General features: G+C 40.5%; 1 protein-coding gene across 1 annotated transcript in view; it reads right to left on the reverse strand.

Annotated features, from left to right (window-relative positions):
• Positions 1-1,011: 1,011 nt before the first annotated feature.
• Positions 1,012-21,542, reverse strand: part of BTBD7 (BTB domain containing 7) — a 1,417,647-nt gene continuing 1,397,116 nt past the window's right edge. Inside the window, exon 11 of the mRNA XM_044074574.1 lies at positions 1,012-16,215. Coding sequence (XP_043930509.1) covers positions 15,403-16,215 — 813 coding nt within the window. The 3' untranslated portion in view covers positions 1,012-15,402. The remainder of the gene's footprint in view (positions 16,216-21,542) is intronic.

Consider the following 21,542-nt stretch of genomic DNA (forward strand, 5'->3'; position numbering starts at 1 on the left):
GTGAAGAACAAGAATCTCCAAGGTACTAGGTTAAAATCAGACATATACTGCAGAAGACACTCAAGAGTTTAAATTTATATGGATCCTATCCTGTTGGGTCAGAGTGCACAGAAGTAGGATAAATAGGTTACTGCATATTTGAACTAGCTGGGGAGATCCATATTTGTCTTTGCCAGTTTAAGGTTGCTACAGCAACTCATGCCCAGTCGCCTCTTGTCTTAAGGAGGCCTCTTTGGATGAGGAAGATGGGGGAAGAGTCCCTGGTTGCAAAGGATGGAGAAGGAGTTAACTTCCCAAACCCCATCCCCATTGCAAAGGGATAGTGAGAAGAATGTCTGGAATTGATGGTTATCCAAAGAAGCAAACAAGTCAAGCGGAACAAATCTGCATGCAAAAGGGGAAGTTTCTCCACCCAAAAGATGGGGGAGAATGAAGTGTAAGGAAGGGATCATGAAGACAAAATACTAGGAGTTTCCACTGTTGCTAGGTGATCATATATTGTCTACCCTGCCAATCTCTACTCCTTCAAACTTTTGTCATATTTCAAATGGTCACTTTTGCATGCAGAGCTACAACATGGAGTGCCTTCTATCAAGGACCACTTTTGGCAAGACAAGCTCTTACTATATCTAGAAAAAGGAGTGGAAGAAATGTTTTAAAACCTGCATTGTCTTTGCTATTCCCCTCCATTTTCTTGATATCTATTGAAGAAAGCCATCCAACTACTGCCTGTTTACCTCTTCAGGGAGAACCCACATTTTCTGCTGGGCACAATGCATTTGCTCCTTTACATACACACTTGAGGAAAGGCCGAACTTCATGCTAGGTAGTTTCTTATCAGAATGGCATTATTTGCTGCCATGGCATGCACACAACTGCAATGCATCATCCATTTTATGGCATCACTTTGTATGCTACCCGCACAAATCTGGTGACCCAGACCCTTATTAGTCTATCCTCTAATTTTTACCATGTCTTCCACTTTTTTTTTTTTTTTTTTTTTTTTTTTTGAGTACACCACCATGGCAATGGGATCATGCTGGTCTTCCAATATATGGTTCTGATCCTAAGACTGTCAGACATGCTACTTTATTTGGAGTTATACACTCAACTTTCTCTATCACTAGGAAGAATGCTGAATCTAAGGACTTATTATCTGGAAACTTTTAAGGGATCTAAACATCAGGGTACACTACTGGGTACTTATACAACTGGCTGGACTTCTGTAGGGCCATACAATGCAATCTTCCAGGACTGGGTTTGTGATACTGGTTCCAGTGAGATGTCCACAAGCATCATAGAATGACTGGACCACCAAGGAGGACACAGTTGAGGGACTGGACTCCTCCATCTAATAAACAAAGACATTGTATCTGAAACTATGTCAGCTGTTTAACTCCTCATCAAATTCATAAACACCCTAAAACAGCCATCCTCTAGAGATGCCTCAAAAACAATACTACACTTGTTGATGCTGTATCAAAGTGGGAATGAAACTGGTTGGAGTGAGGCAGATTTTTCCTTCCACTTCAGACAGTGATGATCCCTTTTGCTGAAGAATGTCTATCCTTTTAGGGTGGGGACATCTCCTGTGGATGGTGCTAGGGCAGCAAGAAGAAAGAAGTAGCTCAATGCCTCCACATTTTTTTATTCACCAAAGGCAAAGGCTGATGCAGGAGTCAGTAATATATGTACCAATGGCCATCACTATGAGTGAGAACCCATAAGATGCTTAGCCCAGCATCAGCAGTAGTAGGTGATGACAGTGGCTCAAAGGAAATCACACTTACCTTTGATGCTGGAAGATCAGAAGCCTGTGGGTTTTATTTCTGCTTAAAGTGACTGGCTTCATTTTGTATTGACACTGCACTTTAGCATTACATGGTGCTATACTCCTGTGCTTGCTGCCCTTTGGAAGAGAAGTTAAACTGAGGTCCCATCTGCCTTAGGTGGTTGTAGCTCAGGTAGACATAAGACACCAAGGCAGCTTAGGTGAATGTAAAACACCTTGTGGCACTTACTGAAAAGAGTAGGGGAAGTTCCCCTGTGTCCAGTCTAAGTCTCCCCTAGTCAGTATGAATTCCACCTCAGGTCTCCCCTAAAAAATGCTGCTGGGCTAGTGGGGCGAACTCCCTCAATAAAGAGTACATAAAAAAAATAAAATAAAATAATGGTGCCTTCCCACAAACTCCTGAACCAGCATCCACCTGTGATGTTGTAGGGAAAACCATCACAGGTGTGGCTGGCTTCAAAAGCAGAGGCCACTGTCTTCCACCAAAAGGCGCATGTGGGGATGCTGGTTGAGAAGGTGTCTGGACTGGGAGCAAACAAAGCAGCACCTGAGATTGGTACCCACAGGCTTATGCTGAATCACTGGGGTATGAAAAGCCAAGTGCTCTTCATCTGTACACACGGATAATTTTTTTCCCACCTTTCCTTTATATGCTTATGTTTTTGCTGACAGATTAGCCTTTAGTGCTATGAAAAAAACATTTTCTATTCAACCTCTAATATACTTATAAAAACCTTAATCTCATCAGCAAATAAAGGCTCCTAATGCAACATGTTCTCCATATTTGGAAAAAGATTCCCTTACAAACCAAAGTAGCACCCAAGGCTATTTCAATGTCACTCTCAACTGGATACATTTTCATAAATTCATCCCAGGATAGCTTGTGTAGCCATCCTTAGAAAGGTAGCGAGTGCAGCTGAGGCAGAGCAAACCCACTGGTAGGGATACTTTGACTTACATGGCTAAATTCATACAAGTTTTTCAAGATTACTTGTCTAGTGTATCCATGAATCTATGACAGTTTGTCTTAAAGCTTGTAGGTGGTTGTCTATCTAGGGGGAAGGCAGATACCATCTCTCTCTCAGTGCAAACTTCTTGACCTTCATGAAAACCTTTAAATTCAGAGTTTTGCTAAAGGGGGTAATTTTCTAAAAGGTTTTGCAATGTTTACAGGATGCAATCTAGTGATCCTCACGAAAAATAAAAACTGCTCACAAGTCATTTAGAGCAATTTGTCACCAGCAAATATATTTGTTATTTTTCTTTACTAGGGATTTTCAAGCCACAGAGAACATACCCAAAACTTCAACATTGGCTCAAAAACAGTCAGTTCAATACGACAAAGAATAGACTAAAGCCCAAAATAGGGTCGTGAATCTTGCCAGGAACAGACGGACAGACATGCTCATGTGGAACATGTGACTGTTCGCTTGTGTGAAGAAAAATAACTGAAGATGGCAAGGAGCTGTCCTCTTTAAGGAGGGGCTTCTTTCTGAAATCCTTGGTATGGGGAAGAGGCCAGCATTGTTCTGGCTCTGGGGATGTCTACTTGTTCTTGAAGACTGTCTGGTAGAACTAATCCACCTGCAGTTAATTCTGTGTGTATAAGGAATTTTACTGTAACAATGATCCTCACTGATGAGCATCAAAGGGGCAATAAATGAGAAAGAAAAACTGAGATCAACACAGGCTGCATACTTTGCAAGAAGAGATGCCATTATTCTGGAGTAGTACAGGTATCATGGAGACGTGGAAATTCTGTGTATGAGAAATAAGATAAGCTGCTGGATAAGCACCTGCAAAACTGACATGATGATAAAAGCATCAATCCCTCGGTTTAATATCAGGCAAACAGTTGCTTGTGAGTAAAGAAAATTTAATTTCCTAATCCACCAGGCTAAGATGCACTTCAGACAGAAATGGTACAAGTCAACATTGAACACACATGCTCTTTTTGGGAGGTGAAGGACGTACAAATGGAGATGAACAAGATGGGATCAGGACAAGAAAATACAACAAAGGTTACAAATAAGTGGTAGTTAGTGCTGGTTACAAACAAGTGGCAGTGCTGCTCCTCACACAGCTTGGCTATGAAATGGGGTGCCTCTTAGGCAGCCTTGCAGTCTCCAGTCCTCTCCCCCACAACCTGAAGACATGCAGATAGGTTAACTGGCGATGTTCTAAACTGTCCCTAGAAGTGGGTGCAGTGTACATGAATCCTGGGAAAGACTAACATCCTGTCCAGGACTGATTTCTGCCTTATACCCTTTTTTGCTACGACAGATGGATGGTTACAAAATACACACTATTCTTTCAGCACAGGTATACCAGAAATGCATTTTATTTACATACTCATTACAAAGCTCTTTTGGTAACTCTTGTTAATAAAAACAGATTCATGTCCAGCATGTAGTACAAAACAGAACTGGTGACTAAAATTATTAAATGCTAGGTACAAAAACGTAGCTTATAAAATGCTGGTCAAATGGACCTATTAAAAGACAAGAGACAGCAGAAATATCATCCATTCACTGAAATTTCTTTATCAACTCCAGAGTCAGCAACTTTAATGCAAGAAATTGTACACTTGTTTCTAGCCTATTAATTTTACAGCCTCATACAAGTTGCTACAATGTATTTTTTCCCCACAACTGGCTGTAGGGAGTACAGTTTTTAAAAAAAGCAGTTGTCAAGCAAGTGTATATTCACAACTACTCTAGAGCTGCACATGACACTTCAAAGTATTGTTAAAGCATGGGTATGCATCCTAACTGGATGTTCAAACAAACAAGATCACTGCTTCGATGTATTCATAAGTGAATGGGATTTAAACACAGGTCAGACTTCCAGAGCAGTCAGATGCACAGACTAGGCTCAGCTACAGCCCCAGAGGTCGTCAGTTAGGGATTCTCCTCTATTTGTAACACACAGCCAATATCAAATATGGCTATATGACCTGCACTCACTCAACAGAGAAGGTTCAGCAAAAAAACAGTAAGGGAAATGAAAACAAAATTTTAAGCTCTCAAATATGCACTTGTGTCTGCCACCACACAAGAGACCCTGACATTAACAGCACCACAATTATCAATGTATACATGGCTACCATGAAACAGCCTGTCCCCAGGGGCGAAAAAGGAAGATACTACCAAGAAGGGTAATAAGACATGTGCAGGAAAAGGGTGGTTAGGGTTGGCTGGAAATACTTACTGCAGCAATGAATCTATTTCAACATATGCAGTTAGGGCAAGTATCCCAGCACAGCTTTACATCGTTCATCACAAAAATCATTGCTGCAGTACCTTTAAGGATGTATGAGAAATTAGCAAGAAGTGAGACAGTACCGAGCCCAGACCTCCAATTAGGACTACATCAGGCCCTTTAGGACAGCCGAGGCAAAGCCAAGCTTACTCCTTCACTGAATATCCATTTTATAATGCTTGCAGAATGTGTAACCTGAATCCAATTAGCAGCCTTACAGAAACTGAGGGGAGACATCTTAAGGAAGGCTATGGTGGTGATAGCTACCTTAAACTGTGTGTTCTGACCTGTCCAGTAACAGTCTTCCCATGGTAGCAGTATCATCAGCTAACCAGTTCAAGATGCTCTGTTTAGATAATGGCATACCCTGCTTCTCTGGCAAACTCAGACTGTCTAAAGTCTTTGGATCACTTAGTATAAGATGGATTGCATATGCACATGCTGTTAAAAGATGAGATAGCATAAATATCATCCATTTGCTGATTATTAAAAAAGGGCAAGATGAATGAAATGACTTGGAGATATCAGAGGCCATCTCAGATATGAAGTAGAAACTAATCTTGAAACTTTCCTAATGGTCTTTATACAACAAGCCCTCTCATTCTAACATACACCTGTCCACAGTGGTGAATACTAAGAGTATTCTAGGATAAAAATCCAACAGCAGCAAAAATTGGCAGAATAAAGGCAAGACTACGAGTTCTCATTTATGAAGCTGAAATCCAGGAAGGAGAAAACTGGTCTCTTGATAGGCCTCAGGTAAAGCCTGCTTTTAAGGACTTGCAGTAGACCAGAAAGAAACTACTAGTGCGAATGGAGGGACAATGCTGCGACTACAACCCAGGTGGAGTGGGTGCAATTAGTGGCTCAGGTATTAGAGGCACTGGTCAGGGAGGACAAGTGTAACCATCATGGGAGTGGGAGACTAAATTCAGGTGCACTTTGCAGTCAAACGTAGGCAGAGGTCAGAGACCAGTATAGGGAGGCAGGGCACTGGATGAGTTGCCCGAAGGAGGAAATAATACACCCATATAGTCACTGCATTTCCATTCTTGGACAGTATAGTTGCATGACAGAGAAGGGGAAAAACTTAGTACATAATGGGGAAAAAAAACCTCCTTAGGAGCAATGACACTACCCCAGGGTGCCTCGATCTCCTCAATGGCCATGAACAGGTCAGAGGAAGTCCAGAATGGCTTGTTGGAATTGGCAGATCAGGTGAACAAGGAGAGGCCACTGAGAGCGACTGGCAGTCAGCTGCAAGGAGGGGCCAAAAATTCATTTAAAAAGTTGTAAGAGACTGAAGAAACCAAAGGCAAACATAGTGAAACTGATGACAAACACGGCCAGCCTTAGGCATAGGCCAACTAGACGGCCGCCTAGGGCGTCGTTCTAGCAGGGGCACTTTTACAGTAATCTGTTCTATAAAGATAGATCAGGATGGGGGGACAGGGTGGTGTTGGGGGGTGTAGTGGAGACCTTTTATCTAGGGCACCAGTTGACCAAAGGCCGGTCCTAATGACAAATATACTTTAATGGTGGAGTAGTCTAGGCATGACCTAAACAGCTCAGACAAGTACAGCATTACAAGAGCCACAAGGGAGGATGCTGGATCTAGGCATTTCCTGCTACACATCCAGAAAAATCTCCCACTTGGTAAGATTCTTCTATGTTAGGCTTTCTAGTCTCCTCTTAACATGCAGGCAACTGGCGACTGATGAGGAGAATATGCAACAAAGGAAGACTAACCTGAAAAGTTTACTGGCACTGGAGGCCCTTGAGGATGGGTTATACTATGGCCACTTTTTGCTGAGACAGCAAGGTGCAATGAACTGGAAGAGTCATTGGGATCTTTCTGAATATGCAGATTAGCTGGGAAAACCAAACCATTCCTGCTAGTTTATAGCAATCAAGGCAAGTGCTCCCTTTTCATTTTTTGTTTTACCATAACTATTTGGTTGAATGGAACTGGAGGGAAGGTGTACAGAATCCCTGGTTCCAGCTGTGATGCTTCAGAATAAATCTGCCATTTTTCTGAGTCAGACTAACAGATATGAGAGTTTCACTTAAGCCTTATAAAACCTGCAGCAAGTAAACTAAACATGTGAATGAATCTGCGATGTGTGTTTTGCACTGGCATGAAATGCGGTGGCTCTCTGGAGATGCAAATATGTCTCTCTTCTAATGTTTTTCTGTGGTCTTGAGGAAAACTCCCTTTGTTCAGTTAAGTCACCATTCAGGCAGTTTGGCGCAGAGCTCTGAAGGCCGGTGATGTAGACAGTCCACATATGCATGCCAAATGGATTGCCAGGACTTCTAAAGCTTCAAAAGCTATCCTGCAGGGAGGGTATGAACACATGCACCCTATGCTTTCTGGTGCGCCACATCTAGTATGTACGTCCAGGTACCATTTGAAGGCTCCCTGAGTTTAGTACTGATATGAACACTTGAGATGGAATTTGCCATCATCTTTTTATCACATTTGTGTGTTGTTTCAAGGGTGTGTGGAGTATATGACCTGCACTTTGATTAAAAGCATTTGAGATCCACAGCCATAGTCTAAGGCAAATGGTGAGCTTCTGACTCAAAACTGATGGGGGTAAAGGGAAAGCTTTGGTTGCAGATAACCTTTTCAGCCTACCAAAATGAGTTCCTTCTTGATGGAGATGAAAAGAATTACTTTCAACAAAATGCATTGGTCCCACTAGCTTCTGAAGTACCACTGGTGGGTGACATAAACCACATGGTTTTCAAGAACATTCGGAATGTTGGAACAGATTTCAGGAATGTCCTCAGGAAGAAGTGGTTCAGGAGTAAGATTTTGTCCTGGGAAAGGACATGTTAATGGGATGTGGGAGCTGGAATGGCTCCCAAGACTGTCTTTTGGTATGGAAGAAGCAAACTTGACTACTGGAAGTTAAAAGACCGTACCAAGGCTTAGAAGGCATGGACAACTGCATCTCCTCCCTAAAGGAGTGGAATTTTGGTATGATAGTTTCAGTGTAGTCACTTTATGGGTTTTTCTGTCTGTTGTGTTCTGTGGCACACTTTTCTGTAATATTCATTTCACAACTGTTTTTTTGTAAACCAAATTTTTGATCCACGATGGGCAAATTCAATATCACAATTCAGGACGTGGTGGTCAGCAAATGGTATGTTGTACAAGGGCCCGCTATAATTTTTTTGGCAGCAATTTTTTAACATACTGTGTACATGAGAGAGAGAGAGAACAGAATACCAGAAATGGCACATTTAAAGGTGTGTGTGTGTGTGTGTGTGTGTGTGTGTGTGTGTGTGTGTGCGATACACATATACATACACCAAAACAAAAGTGCATAGAGCTACCTGAAAAGGTACACATATAAAATTTATATAAAATAAAAAAGAAAACCGAACAATCAAACAAAAAAAATACTTGATGTGAAGATCAAAACAACAGCAAGCAAACCAAGTTTTGTTCTAACTAGGTGGAACTTCTTCAGTGCTGACTCCAAGAAACCATGGAGAATAAATATATTATAAATTCAATTAATTAATTAAATCAAAACAAATTTTCTGATAACATGGAAAACAGTCATTTACTATGTTATACAACAGTTAACTATGAAGTTACCTATGAGTCAACATTTTTATTTACTTCCTAAGGTACATAAAAATATAAGAACACCATCAGGAAGACCTATTACTTATTAAAGGGGCTCCCCCCTTGTAGACTCTGACTTTTTACAATTCTAACTAAAACCTCATTTGATGCTAGTTAGGGACCACATTGGTGACACAATTGAACTCTTGTTTCTTGTGTATCAAATTCAGGTCCTTAACACCATTTTTCTTTGCACTGTAGATGTGGAAAGTTTATATACTTTTATTGCCCATGACAGGGGGATACAAGCTATTCAGTATTTGGTAACCACTAGTGGAGTTATATTCCAAGCCATTTATTCAGTTTCTCCTCCAGGTTATGCAGCTGGTATTAGAAAAGAAAGCTATTCATTTTGATAGTAAAAGTTTTTTTAAGCTACAGAGTGAAAGTTGTCCCCATTTATGCAGATCTTTACTTTTTTTAGCAACACTATGTCTACGATAGTTCCAATAATTACCACATTTAACATATGGAGAAGATTTCAAAGTGACTGTTGGGGTTTGTGTGAAGGTGACATCCACATTTGCCTTTGTTGTGTATTTAAATAATAGTATGAGGTTAAGCTTTACTGCTAAACAATCTATTTATCACAATTTTTAATGTTTCAGTTATTAAACTATTAAATGGTACTTTACAAAACAATTTGTACCATGAAGCATTTTCCAGGAAATGCAACATTATATTACAAGTTGCCATCCATAAACAAGAACACTTCTACTTCCCAGTTTCATACAGTAAACTGCATCTGTAACCAGCACTTGTGATCTTAGCAATTTATTTTTGACAAAGGGATACAGTAGGAATCTTATTCAGAAAACAATGCTGCAAATTTCTGAAAAAAACATTCCAACTTGCTGATGGTTAAAAACAGGGAAACTGGGTCTTCAACTAGGTTACCACCTAGATTTTTGGGGCTTCTGCCAGGTTACCACCTACATTTTTACCGACTTATGGAAGTTATAAAATAAGGATCATTGTTAATAAAAATCGGCTATTTATGAAAACTAACAAGTTTTTTGGCACTGTTATTTCTGAATAACGTGTTTTGCATACAGAAAAGGCAAGATGCTAACTTTACTTTAAGGACCCCTACAGGTCTAAATTTACTCAAACGTATTTCAGCTACTAAACCCAAGGATTGTTTCCCTTGTGGCAATTGTGCTGTTTTGTTCATTTGTTGCCCAGGTCTAATCTTTTTCTATTAAAAATACCACAGAATTTTTGACATCACAGAACTTTTTACCTGCAGCATACAGCTGTTTATTTACCTTGGGATTTGCAAACATTCAGTGTAGAGGAAACCCCAGGTCCTCTGAAAAAGAATGACTTTACATATACATGACCTTAAACATTCTAGACAATGCACTGCATTAGTCTGACATAAGATACAACATAACACATAAATTTAAGTTTACAGGGATTGACAGGATGATGTCAACTTCTACTAAAGAAGCTAAATTGCATATTTTTCATTCTAAGAAAAGAAAAAGTTCTGCCTTTTTTGTATGTTAACAGGATTTTAAAAATCGTTTACATCTTGTAATGATATCATTGGTCCACTAGAGTCTGCCAAACTGAATGACATAACTTTCTGAGTAAGTTTTCATATATAAAGTGGGTTAACATGCTGATGAGTAGATGTATTTGTAAATTAAAATTGGGATTACTGGTGACTTTCTATGCAATATGAAGTTTGTTCTGATTTAATTAGTGAAGCAAATGCATACTATATTTACTCTCCATTTCCTGCTTTGGTTCCTCTAAATATGGGTTGGTTTGTTAAGATGTCGGCAATGCAGATGTTCCACCGACTGGAAATGAAACCTGGTTTGCTGGCTGGTGTTTTAGTCATCAAATCAAACATTTTTCTGTTTTTTTGACAGTTGCTGCTTTGTTTTAAATCTAGGGATTTATGACATTTCCTTAACATGTCAAATTAAACAAAGATTGAGATACAACCTTAACCTGTTCTGCATGGGAGGAAAGCCCCCCTAGATGAGTGGCTGTGTCCCCCACACCCCCTGCTAATTAAATAAACCAAATGAGAGACTGCACTGCAGTGGGGAAACAGCACATTCCTCAATCCACACAGTTCTGTGATCTCAAAGAAAAAAGCTGGTAATTTTTGAACTGCTGATTAATGGTCAGCTTTTCAACAGCATCAAAAAAAATGTCGAACTGCAGACGACCTGTAACACTTTTTACTTCTGGACTCTCTATCCCTATTTTTTGTTAGTTATGTGAAAGCTGACCACACAGCCTTCTTCCATCATGAGTCAGTGTCAGTAGTGGCAGAAAAATATGTCTGCCAGTAGAGAAGGGAATCTGCTACTGAATGTGAGGTCTAATGGCCTGTCCTAACTTTTTCCCATGAGCTAGAAAAAATCTCATTCTAGGTTGCCTGTCCTTTCTCCCCATGAGCTTGAACAAATCTCATGCAAAAGCAACTATCAATCTAACTTTTCAGGATTTCTTGCTTGGTTTACAAACCTTTTTAACAAAACTATCTACAACTCTATTTTCCCAGTCATTTTTGGAAGATTGCCCTGGAATGCCACCAGCCTGGATGCCCAGATTTACCAATGGAAATAACTGATGGATCTGATGTAGGCTTGTTATACAGCTGTTTGTGTTGGTCTAGCACCTTAAAAAAATCTGTTGGGTTTTCCTGGACACACACACAGGACTGTAGGACCAGCACTAAAGAGGTGTTATCAAACACAGTCAAAAGCCTACAATACAGAAGAGATGGATGAAGTTTCTCCCCTAATATATTCAGCAATTAACTTATCTCAGCAAGACCATTTTAGGATACAAAATTATGGACTACAACCTACAATGGGTAAATGGAAATAATGAAACTGAAAGACACTGCAGGACTTCTGGGCACCAAATAATGTTTATAGGATACTGCAAGGGAAAAAAACTGTTACCTACAGTGGAAGGTAGACCACTGTCATCAACATGTATTAATGCTGAAAGTATAGTCTGGGAACCAAAGCAGTCAAACACAACTAGAAGCACTCTAATGGGTCCTAACAAGACTGCATCAATCAGAAACTGTGTGTGTGTTTACTTAGGCGAATCTATCAGATTAGCTTCATCCATCTAAACATTCAGATCTCTTTCCAAAATGCCATTTTACAAAAATTCTCTTCAATCTCTTCTGGGTTTCTGTGGTTAAGTACTATGTACTTAATTGCTTAACCATGTTTTCCAATATGATGTTTAATCAAAATGTCACTGTTTAAAATGGTTCATGTTTACGTGAAAGACTAAGACAAGAAAAAGACTGAAGAAAATGGTGTCGGATACCTCTGATATACCCCTGGCGCATTGACGTCAGGGAAGAAGTGACAGCAACCGACGCCAGACCAAGACTTTGGAATTCGGGCCGACTGCGGGACCGCCTGACGGCAGGATAACCCAAGTGTGATGACTGCAGCAGGGTAACACGATGAACATCCAAAATATTGCACATTGTTGCCACAACTTGCAAACTTTACGTTAGAATAAAAAAAAATACTGGGGGGTGGGGGTGACACTGTTTTGGCACTCTGCTAGGATCTGGTACACTTTGAGAGTCCTCAACAATTCTATGACAGATTATTTTATACAGGCAGATTTACACTCTGACAAGCAGTGCGAAAGAACAGAGTACAGAGGCATTCAGAACTAAGCACCAGTGAAATATCTGGCAAACACTTGTTGCAGTTCCAACGACTTGTCTCATCTGCCAGTATGATGTTTTTTTTCAAAATTAAACTATCATTCTACAATTCTGACACAGCCTGGTGTAATTCTTGCCTCTGCCATGTTCTTATAAGGAGCCACACATATACTTCTAAACAATAAACTCTTGAGAAAAAAAAAAGCACTTCTCCTGGCAGGGATGCACGGTGAGCTCTGCACCATACATCAGTGAAATAGGAAGTCTTTTTTTTCCACTGACTCCAGTATTTGATAGACGAACATGCAATTATTTCAGAGAGATCAGGGAACTGGATGATGATATCAGAAACTGCCAAGATTGAGAGCTTAAGAGGTGTACTGGGGGGGTTTCCACCTATACAACCTTATTCTGTAACGCTGCTAAAACTGACAACATGCACTGCTGACTTACCAGTTTTGATGATTCCTGACTCTCTGCTCAACTACAGATCTGATCTGATTTGGCCATGCAGTAAACAAAGGCATGAATCAGGAAACATCCACATAAAGGCTACAATTACAATCTCACATATATCATGAGTACCCACGGTGATGTCTTTCAAAGGCAGGAATCACTCAAGTCTGCTGAAATGCTAGTGCTTGCATCACATTAATTCAAGAACTGTGTTTATAAAAATGCATTTCTCCAAATCTGATGAAGTAAAAATGAACACTTGATACTTTGAGCAAAAAACAATGATCAGCCTTTTCCTCTGACAAATGATGACCTTAGAATTGATTATATTAAAGCAGTAGTGCAGCTTCTACACAAAAAGGGTGGGGAACTTGCCACATGATGTGACATACCCATTTCAAATGCTGTGATCTTCTGACAGCAATTTTGTGCCACTGGAGTTAATGTTCATTTTTTGAGGACCCTTCAGAGACGGTTAATCACAGAAGCCTCCAGATGCAAACAGAGTTGTACACACATACAAACTCGTTTACATTATGCATGGGTAACACATGATTTCCACAAAGGGACTGCTCCCTGTCCTTTGGCAGTAAAACAAAAGGATACACACCTTTCTTAAACTATGTGCATATTTTAACACTGCAACCTGGAGCAGTAAAACAAGGACAACTTACATGACTTGACTGAAATAGATTGTGATAATTTTTTATGACCAATACATAGACATTGGATAGTTACAGTTTTAATCTGGGTGGGAGGGGGTGACAATTACAGATAATGTATGCTTTTCCTACAAATGACTGGTTAAGCAGCTGGAAAGCAGTTAAAATGCAGTAAATTGGAGCACTCCACCAGATGGCAAAGTACAACAATCAAAAGTTCTGTTCAGAAGGCACAGTACTGTAATTAAAACAAAATGTTATGATATACAACATGTATTTGCAAAAGTGAATTATGAGCATACAAAACATACCAGACATTCACTGCACTGAAGGATTGCTGTTAGAAGGAAAGAAATAATAATGGGCAAAAACTTGCAGACAACTGAGAAATGCATTACAAAATATCTGATTAGCTGCACTTAAAAAAAAAAAAAAAAAAAAAAAAAAAGTTATCCAAACAAAATGCTCATCAAATCAAAAGTATGGTTTTCAAATCTGCACCATAAACACACTAACAAAATTCAAATGATAAGCACCTATTCTCAATGAAAACATGAAGTAAGCAAGTCTACTTACAAACTGAAGATGCTAAACACAGATTACCATACTCTTAACATACAAACAGGGAAAGAAGTAAAACTAAATAATGGATGAGTGAGTGACCCCAGGTATATGAGAAGGAAAAAAACACACGTGTGCACATGCACTCAAGAAAGCAACCTAGAAAATACAAACGGCAAAATACTTTCTAGGCTTCCAAGGCATCCATGTAAAAAAAAAGGAAAAAATATCTGACAAGATAGGCACCAAAGCCACTGGAATAACATCTGCAGACAGAAGTTATGAGTAGAGAAGAGTTTGATTTAAACACAACAAAACTTGCTTAATGTGAAAAGTGACTGTAAATACAATGAAGCCCCCATTTAAAATAACTGCTGAAAAGGCAAGGGAATGGGTCAAAAGACATGAAGAAACAAATGCAAAAAAGAACCTTCACATTCTCACAGAATACCAGAGCAAAAGATACTTAATTGGGACAATGGAATTCTCACGATGACACTGAGATAGTCCCAAAGTTTTCTAACCAACACAGACTATCAAACAGGAAGCACATAACAGAATGCACTAAAGTCCTGCATACGTGTTGTGGCTATAGAACCAAAAGTTCCAAAAAAACAGTACACAAGTGAAATTACTTTTGCTAACAGTATGCTTTCATGATGAAGACGCTTATTCTGCAGACTTGAAAAAGACAAAACAAACTAATAAGTAATGGGAGACATGAGGATCTGGCAAACTCTTAGATAATTAACATTAATAAGTATATTATATTTTACTGTACAATTAATTACTTCAAAACTTTGCTCACGCTGTTTGTTAATTTTATGCATATAATTTTTCATTATATGACGTACATCCTAAAATTATTAGGAAACCTTTGTAGTTTTGTATTAATTTATGTGCATAAAGTGTGCAAATGAATTTAAAATATTAATAAAGGTTTCAACTATAAAGCTACAGCTACACTCAGCGAGGCCTGTAACCTGAGTAACACCCATATGGTATATAATCCCCATTTACAAGGAGTAACACAAGAGCTTTCTTTGTATTTACACTGAATGTCTTAAAGCAACAAGGCTATACCCATTCACCCCCTTAGTAAACCTCTTTTTTAAGAATGTGTTAAAAAATGTTTGCTCATTCCAGCTGCTTAAAACACAAAATGTGCCAGCTATATTCAAATAAACAGATTAGATATATAAAAATATGAGTACAGCAAACTAAATTATAATGAATCTGATACGATTTTGATTCTCAAAACAAATCCAGTCTCTTTTCCAACTAGGGTGATAGAACTGCAAAGAAAAATACCTCAAACAAATACTCTTATGGTTAAAATAGCTATGGTAGACCAGTCTCAAAGAGCAGATTTTTTATATGGAAAGTCTGGTTTGCATGGAGACCTCCTTTCTCGACTTACTGCATCCTCTCTTTCTGTCTCTGCATTTCTCTGAACTGGTGCAATGGCTCCATGCTCTAGTGGACCACTGTCTGTTCTCCTGCAAGACCTCTCTTCATGTACCTCTGAGCTGTATGCAGTTAGTGAGGGACGAACAGGACCTAAACCATAGGTCAAATCAGTGTCTATTTTTATTATGCCTCTTGTGAGTGCAGAATTTGCAGCATTCTCCTGCGCTGCCAGTGCAAGGTCAAGCCTCTGAGGAGGCTGCTCCAAGACATCAAGGTGTAGCGGCTCCTTCTTTTGTCTCTGCTGATGTACATCCTGAGAAAGCAAATACTCCCTTCTTGAATCTTCATGCTTTTTCGGTGATGCCTGATGTGGCAAGTAAGTTGGTAAAAGACCACTTTGAGGTGGTCTGTTATGGTTGTACAGATCTGGACCTAAATAAAGACCATGTGATGTCATAGAGGTATGTCTACTAGATGCTGGTGTAGAAGGTCTGCAAGCAGTATTAGAAATATCATACAGGTCAGGGTATTCCTGATGGGTTTCTCTGATCTCTGCTTTCTGCTCAAGTGGATATTTCACACGCGACCCATACATGTGCCTGTTCTGAATACAAGAAGCATGCTGAGAAGATCCTGGAACTGGTTCTGAGTGATGCACAGTTGTATCAGTCAGTTCAGGGAGTCTCCTTTCCTTCAGGGACATTGAAGACACTCCCATTGCAATATCAGGAACAAGTTCGTTCAGCATAGGTTCAGGACTCTAAAACGTGAGGGCAACAAAAGAAAATTATTTTTGTGTTATAGAACTCACTCAATATGTAAATATGCTTACTCAAACTGCATATATTTTTGTAGCCATTAGATAGCCTAGGTGTGAACAACTGCAGTGTTGCATCTCCCACCCAGATCCAAAAATCAATTTTTTTTTAACAGTGATGAACAAAATTAGATTTCATAAGGGGATGTTGTTAATACTACTGCACTGGAACATAGTCTTTTAGCAAATGGGTGTTGTGGGTTGAAAAAGGAAGAAACACACATCCAGAACAGAGAATTTTTGCAGGAAACATTTGGTAGCATTACATTTGGCAGATGCTTGGAAAATTGCAAAGAAGTCTTTAGGGGCAGAATACACTTATTTCTCCCCTAGGCAGTCCACTTGGTCTCAAATAGATAAATGCTTAGCGAATAAAAATATAACAGAAGGACACAGTACAATAGAATAGTTTACTTAAAGACTAAAAAGTAAAAAAAAAAATAAAACTATACATAAAAAAAAGATTTTTTTTAAAAAAGGAATGTTTTTATTGAGTCACTCTAAAAAGTAAAAAAAGGCAGAAGAGTGAAAACTTTGCAAAAGAAAAACAGACAAGCTGATTTTAGAAAAGCATTTGAGGTTGGTTTCGCTGATTGTGATAATGAGGTACCAGAAGTAGTAGCAGGAATCAGCAAAACCAACCTCAAATGCTTTTCTGAAATCAGCTTGTTTGCGTTTCTTCTGCAAAGTTTTCACTCTTCTTTCTTCTTTTTTTTTTTTTTACTTTCTAGAGCAACTCAATAAAAAACATTCTTTTTTAAAAAAAAATCTTTTTTTATTTATATTTTTATTCTTTTTCACTTTCTTTCTCTATCCTGTCTCTGTCCTTATCCTTCCTATTTCTCTTCTCTTCCTCAACAGTTTTCTTGGAAGGAAAAGGTGAAGCAGGGGACAGAGACACAGCTAAAGGAGAGGCAGGAAGAAGTCCCTTCGTAACAAACTTGGCCATATGATATGGCCAACATCCTGGTCCCAGACAGGCATAAGCCTGACCATCTATATCCAAATGGGATACCCCACACAGACAGCAGTCATGGGAGTTTATGACTGCATCCCAGGAAAAGCCTAAGTCTTGCCCATAATAACAAGAAAAATACAGCACACCAGCAGAAATATCACAGAATAACGATATACAACACACTAAATACAACTGTATTAAATTGACGATAAGCTGCTGCTATAAAGCCAAAGAACTATAATAGTGATCACAATGACCTAACAAACTAGAAGACCACTCTTATCAAGAAAGATGGCAAAATAGTGAACAACAGCAAAGTTCACACACCCAGAAGATCTCATCTAAACTAAAAGCAGAAAGTACAGTTGTGTACACTTACCATAAATGTAGATGTTCGAATGTATTCACTGTTGCAGTCATCACATTTGGTTTATCCTGCCAGGGGTAGCCCTCAGTCGGCCCGAATACCAGAGGCTTAGTATTTCTGCTTTGGTTGCTGCTGCTCCAGGGCTGACTTCAGGTCATCAGTGGTATAAAATCAGGCAGCCGATGCCATTACATCAGTTTTTCTTTCCCTGTCAGGAGCCCCCAAATAGGGAACTAGGTTATGGTGGATAAACACCACCAGTAGAAAGTAAATACCAAAAATTCCCTGTAAGAAGAGAGAGGAAGAGAGATAGAGAAAGAAGGAGGATGGGAGGGAGGGAAACCAGGACTGCAACAGTGAATACATTTGAACATCTACATTTATGTAAATGTACACAACTGTACTATGTTATTTGTGTTTCACTGTTGCAGTCATCACATTTGGGTTGATTCCCAAAGCTGATGAAAAGGGTGGAAGCAGTCAAGAAGACTGGGGGGTGGCTAGGATGTCCTGCAAGACTGCAGTGGCAAAGCCTGCCCTGGATTTGGAGAAGATAGGCAGGTGATGCTTGGTGAAGGTATGAACAGATGTCCATGTTGCAGTCTCCAGGATGTCCCTGGTGGGGACCCCACTGAGAAAAGCTACAGAGGTGGAGGATGCCCTGGCGGAATGTGTCCTGACCCCCTTTGGGGGCAGTTTCCCGTGCTGTTTGTAGCAGAAATTGATGCAGTGTGCTATCCATTTGGATATTGTTTGTTTGGGTATGGCCTTGCCCTCTGCCCCTGCTGCGAAGCTGACATGCAACTGATCAGTTTTTCTAAAAGATTTAGTCCTGTCCGGATAGAATCTGAGCTGTCTGTGCACATCTAGAGAGTGCAGAATCCTTCCCCCCCTTGTTCTGTGGGTTAGGGAAAAAGGTGGGCAAATGAATGGATTGGTTGAGAGTCACACTGGACACCACTTTAGGCATGAAGGATGGATTAGTCCTAAGGGAGACCCTGTCAGCATGGAAAATGATGAAGGGCTCTACAACCATGAGCGCTTGTAGCTCAGATACTCTTCTAGCTGAAGTGATGACCAGAAGCAAGGACGTCTTCCAGGAGAGGAATTTTAACTCTGCTGAAGCTGCAGGTTCAAATGGGGGTAGGGTGAGCTTTTCCAACACAAAGTTAAGGTCCCAAGCTGGGGGTAGGAGCTCTTCTGGTTGGCATTAAGTTGTTAGCCCCTGTTAGGAACTGTTTGATGAGAGGGTGTGAGAATAGAGGTGGTTCTGTGCTGTAATGAGCAGAGATGGCAGAGGCATGAATTTTAATAGAAGACAAGGATGGACCCCTGTGTAGTAGGTCTGCTAGGTAATCCAGGATGAGAGGTAGGGAGGGCTGTGCCGTTCTGGCTCCCTTAGCCTGGATCCAGGTGCAAAACCTTTTCCACTTGTCAGCATAGGATTTTCTAATGCTGGGCCGTCGAGCCTCACGTATAACATCTAGGACTTGTTTGCTTAGGCTGACAGCTTGAGGAGAGGTCAGGGAATAAACCAGGCTGCCAGGTTGAGGGTCTGCAATTGGGGATGCATGAATTCTCCATTCCTTTGGGTCAGGAGTGTTGGGATCTGAGGCAGGTGCCATGGTGGCAGGGGGTGACAGGCTGCGCAGCAGTGGGCACCAGTGCTGGCTTGGCCAGTCTGGGGCAATCAGGATTGCCCTCGGGTTTTCCTCTCTTATTTTTAGCAGTACCCTTGAAATGAGTGGTAGAGGAGGAAATCCGTAGACCGAGAGGTTCACCCAATGGAAGGATAGAGCCATCCACTTTCCAGGCCTTGTTGTGAGGTTCCCTGGTGCAGAATTTGCTGAGCTGATTAGAGTCGGAAGCAAAGAGGTCCACCTTCGGGGTGCCCCATTTCTGGGTTACAAGGGTGAAGGTTCTGTGGTCTAGCTGCCACTCATGTTGGTCTAGCAGGTTTCTGCTTAAGTTGTCTGCCAGAGAGTTTAGGGAGCCTGGCAGGAATTGTGCTAGCAGGTGCAGTTGCATGGCTGAGGCCGTGTGCCAAAGGGTCATGTCGAATCTGCAGAGAGGAATAACAGTGAGTCCCTCCCTGCTTGTTGATATACCACATCACTGTGGTGTTGTCTGTTTTGATCAATAAAGGCCCCGGGGAGAGTAGGGGTCTGAAAGTTGTCAGGGCGTGCTGAAAGTACAGTTGTGTACACTTACCATAAATGCAGATGTTCGAGTGTATTCACTGATGCAGTCATCACACTTGGGTTATCTGCCTGCTTGTAGCCCTCAGTCGGCCAGAATACCAGAGACTTAGTATTTCTGCATTGGTTGCCGTCGCTCCAGGACTGACGTCAGGGGTATAAAAACAGGCAACCGACGCCATTACATCAGTTTTTCTAGCCCCAAATGTCAGGAGCCCCCCAAATAGGGAGCCAAGTTATGGTGGAAAAAACCACCAGTAAAAAGTAAATACCAACAGCCCTGTGATAATAGAGATACAGAAGGGGAGAGAGAGAAGGGGGTTGGAGGGTGGAAAAGTACAGTTTTGTACCTACCATAAATGTAGATGTTCGAGGATCCACATTGCTGCAGTCCTAACTATTGGGTAGTCCGCTGTCCAGTCGGCCCGAATACCAAAGTATATGGCTGACGTCGGTCAGGGCGCATTAGACTGACGTCAGTACGTCAGGGTACTAATGCGCATGACCGACGTCATATCCTCAGTCTTTTATTGCCCCAGATGTCAGAAGACCCTGAAAAGCTAAGGCCAAAACCAAAAATTCCAAACATACCTGCACCAAAAATATGTACAATATATACAAAATTACCAGAATATAACCTCACCTACACAACCACCCTTAAACACAGAGGGGAAGGAGGGAGGGTAAATTGGACTGCAGCAATGTGGATCCTCGAACATCTACATTTATGGTAGGTACAAAACTGTACTATGTTCTTCATTCCACATTGCTGCAGTCCTAACTATTGGGTAGAATCCCAAAGCAGAGGTAAGGGAGGCTGGCAAATCATAAGGAAGCAGGAACTGACAACATGCCTTGCAAAATAGCTGTGGCAAAACCAGCCCTAGACTTAGAGTAGAGAGGAAGGTGATAATGCTTAGAGAAAGTATGCACTGAACTCCAAGTAGCTGCCTCCAAAATATCCTTAGTGGCCACCCCTTAGAAATGCTGTAGAAGTGGCAGTAGCCCTAGTGGAATGAGGCCTAATTCCAGCTGGAATCTCCTTGCCATGATGGGAATAACAAAATGCAATGCAAAACCCAATCCACCTAGAAATAGTTTGTTTTGACACAGGCTTGCCCTCTGAACCCAAAGCAAAAGAAACAAACAACTGCTGAGACTGCCTAAAATCCTTAGTCCTGCTCAAATAATAACACAATTGCCTGTGTACATCTAAAGTGTGCAAAATCTTTTCCCCTTTATTTTGGGGATCTGCATAAAAAGTAGGCAAATGAATAGTTTGGTTTAAAGCCACACTAGAAACCACCTTAGGCATAAAGGAAGGATTAGTACGTAAAGATACCCTATCCTTATGAAAAATCAAAAGGCTCTACCGCCATAAGGGCCTGCAACTCAGAAACCCTTCTTGCAGAAGTAATGGCCAACAAAAAGCAGTCTTCCATGACAAATATTTCAATTCAGCAGTAGCATGAGGCTCAAAAGGTTGTAGAGTAAGTTTCTCCAACACAAAATTGAGATCCCAAGCAGGAGTAGGAGCTCTACGTGGGGTCTTATATTCTTTGCCCCTCTAAGAAATTGCTTGAACAAAGGATGCGAAAACAATGGTGGGTCACAATCATAGTGAGCTGAAATTGCTGCAGCATGAATCTTAATGGAAGAGAAAGACAAACCTTTGTCCAATAACTCAGTAAGATATTGAAGAGCCACACTCAAATTAGGCTCAGAAATCTCCAAATTGTTTGCTGCA

Source organism: Protopterus annectens, chromosome 6.part0 (assembly GCF_019279795.1).
Source record: "Protopterus annectens isolate FY-2018-M chromosome 6.part0, PAN1.0, whole genome shotgun sequence".
Classification (NCBI taxonomy): Eukaryota; Metazoa; Chordata; order Ceratodontiformes; family Protopteridae; genus Protopterus; species Protopterus annectens.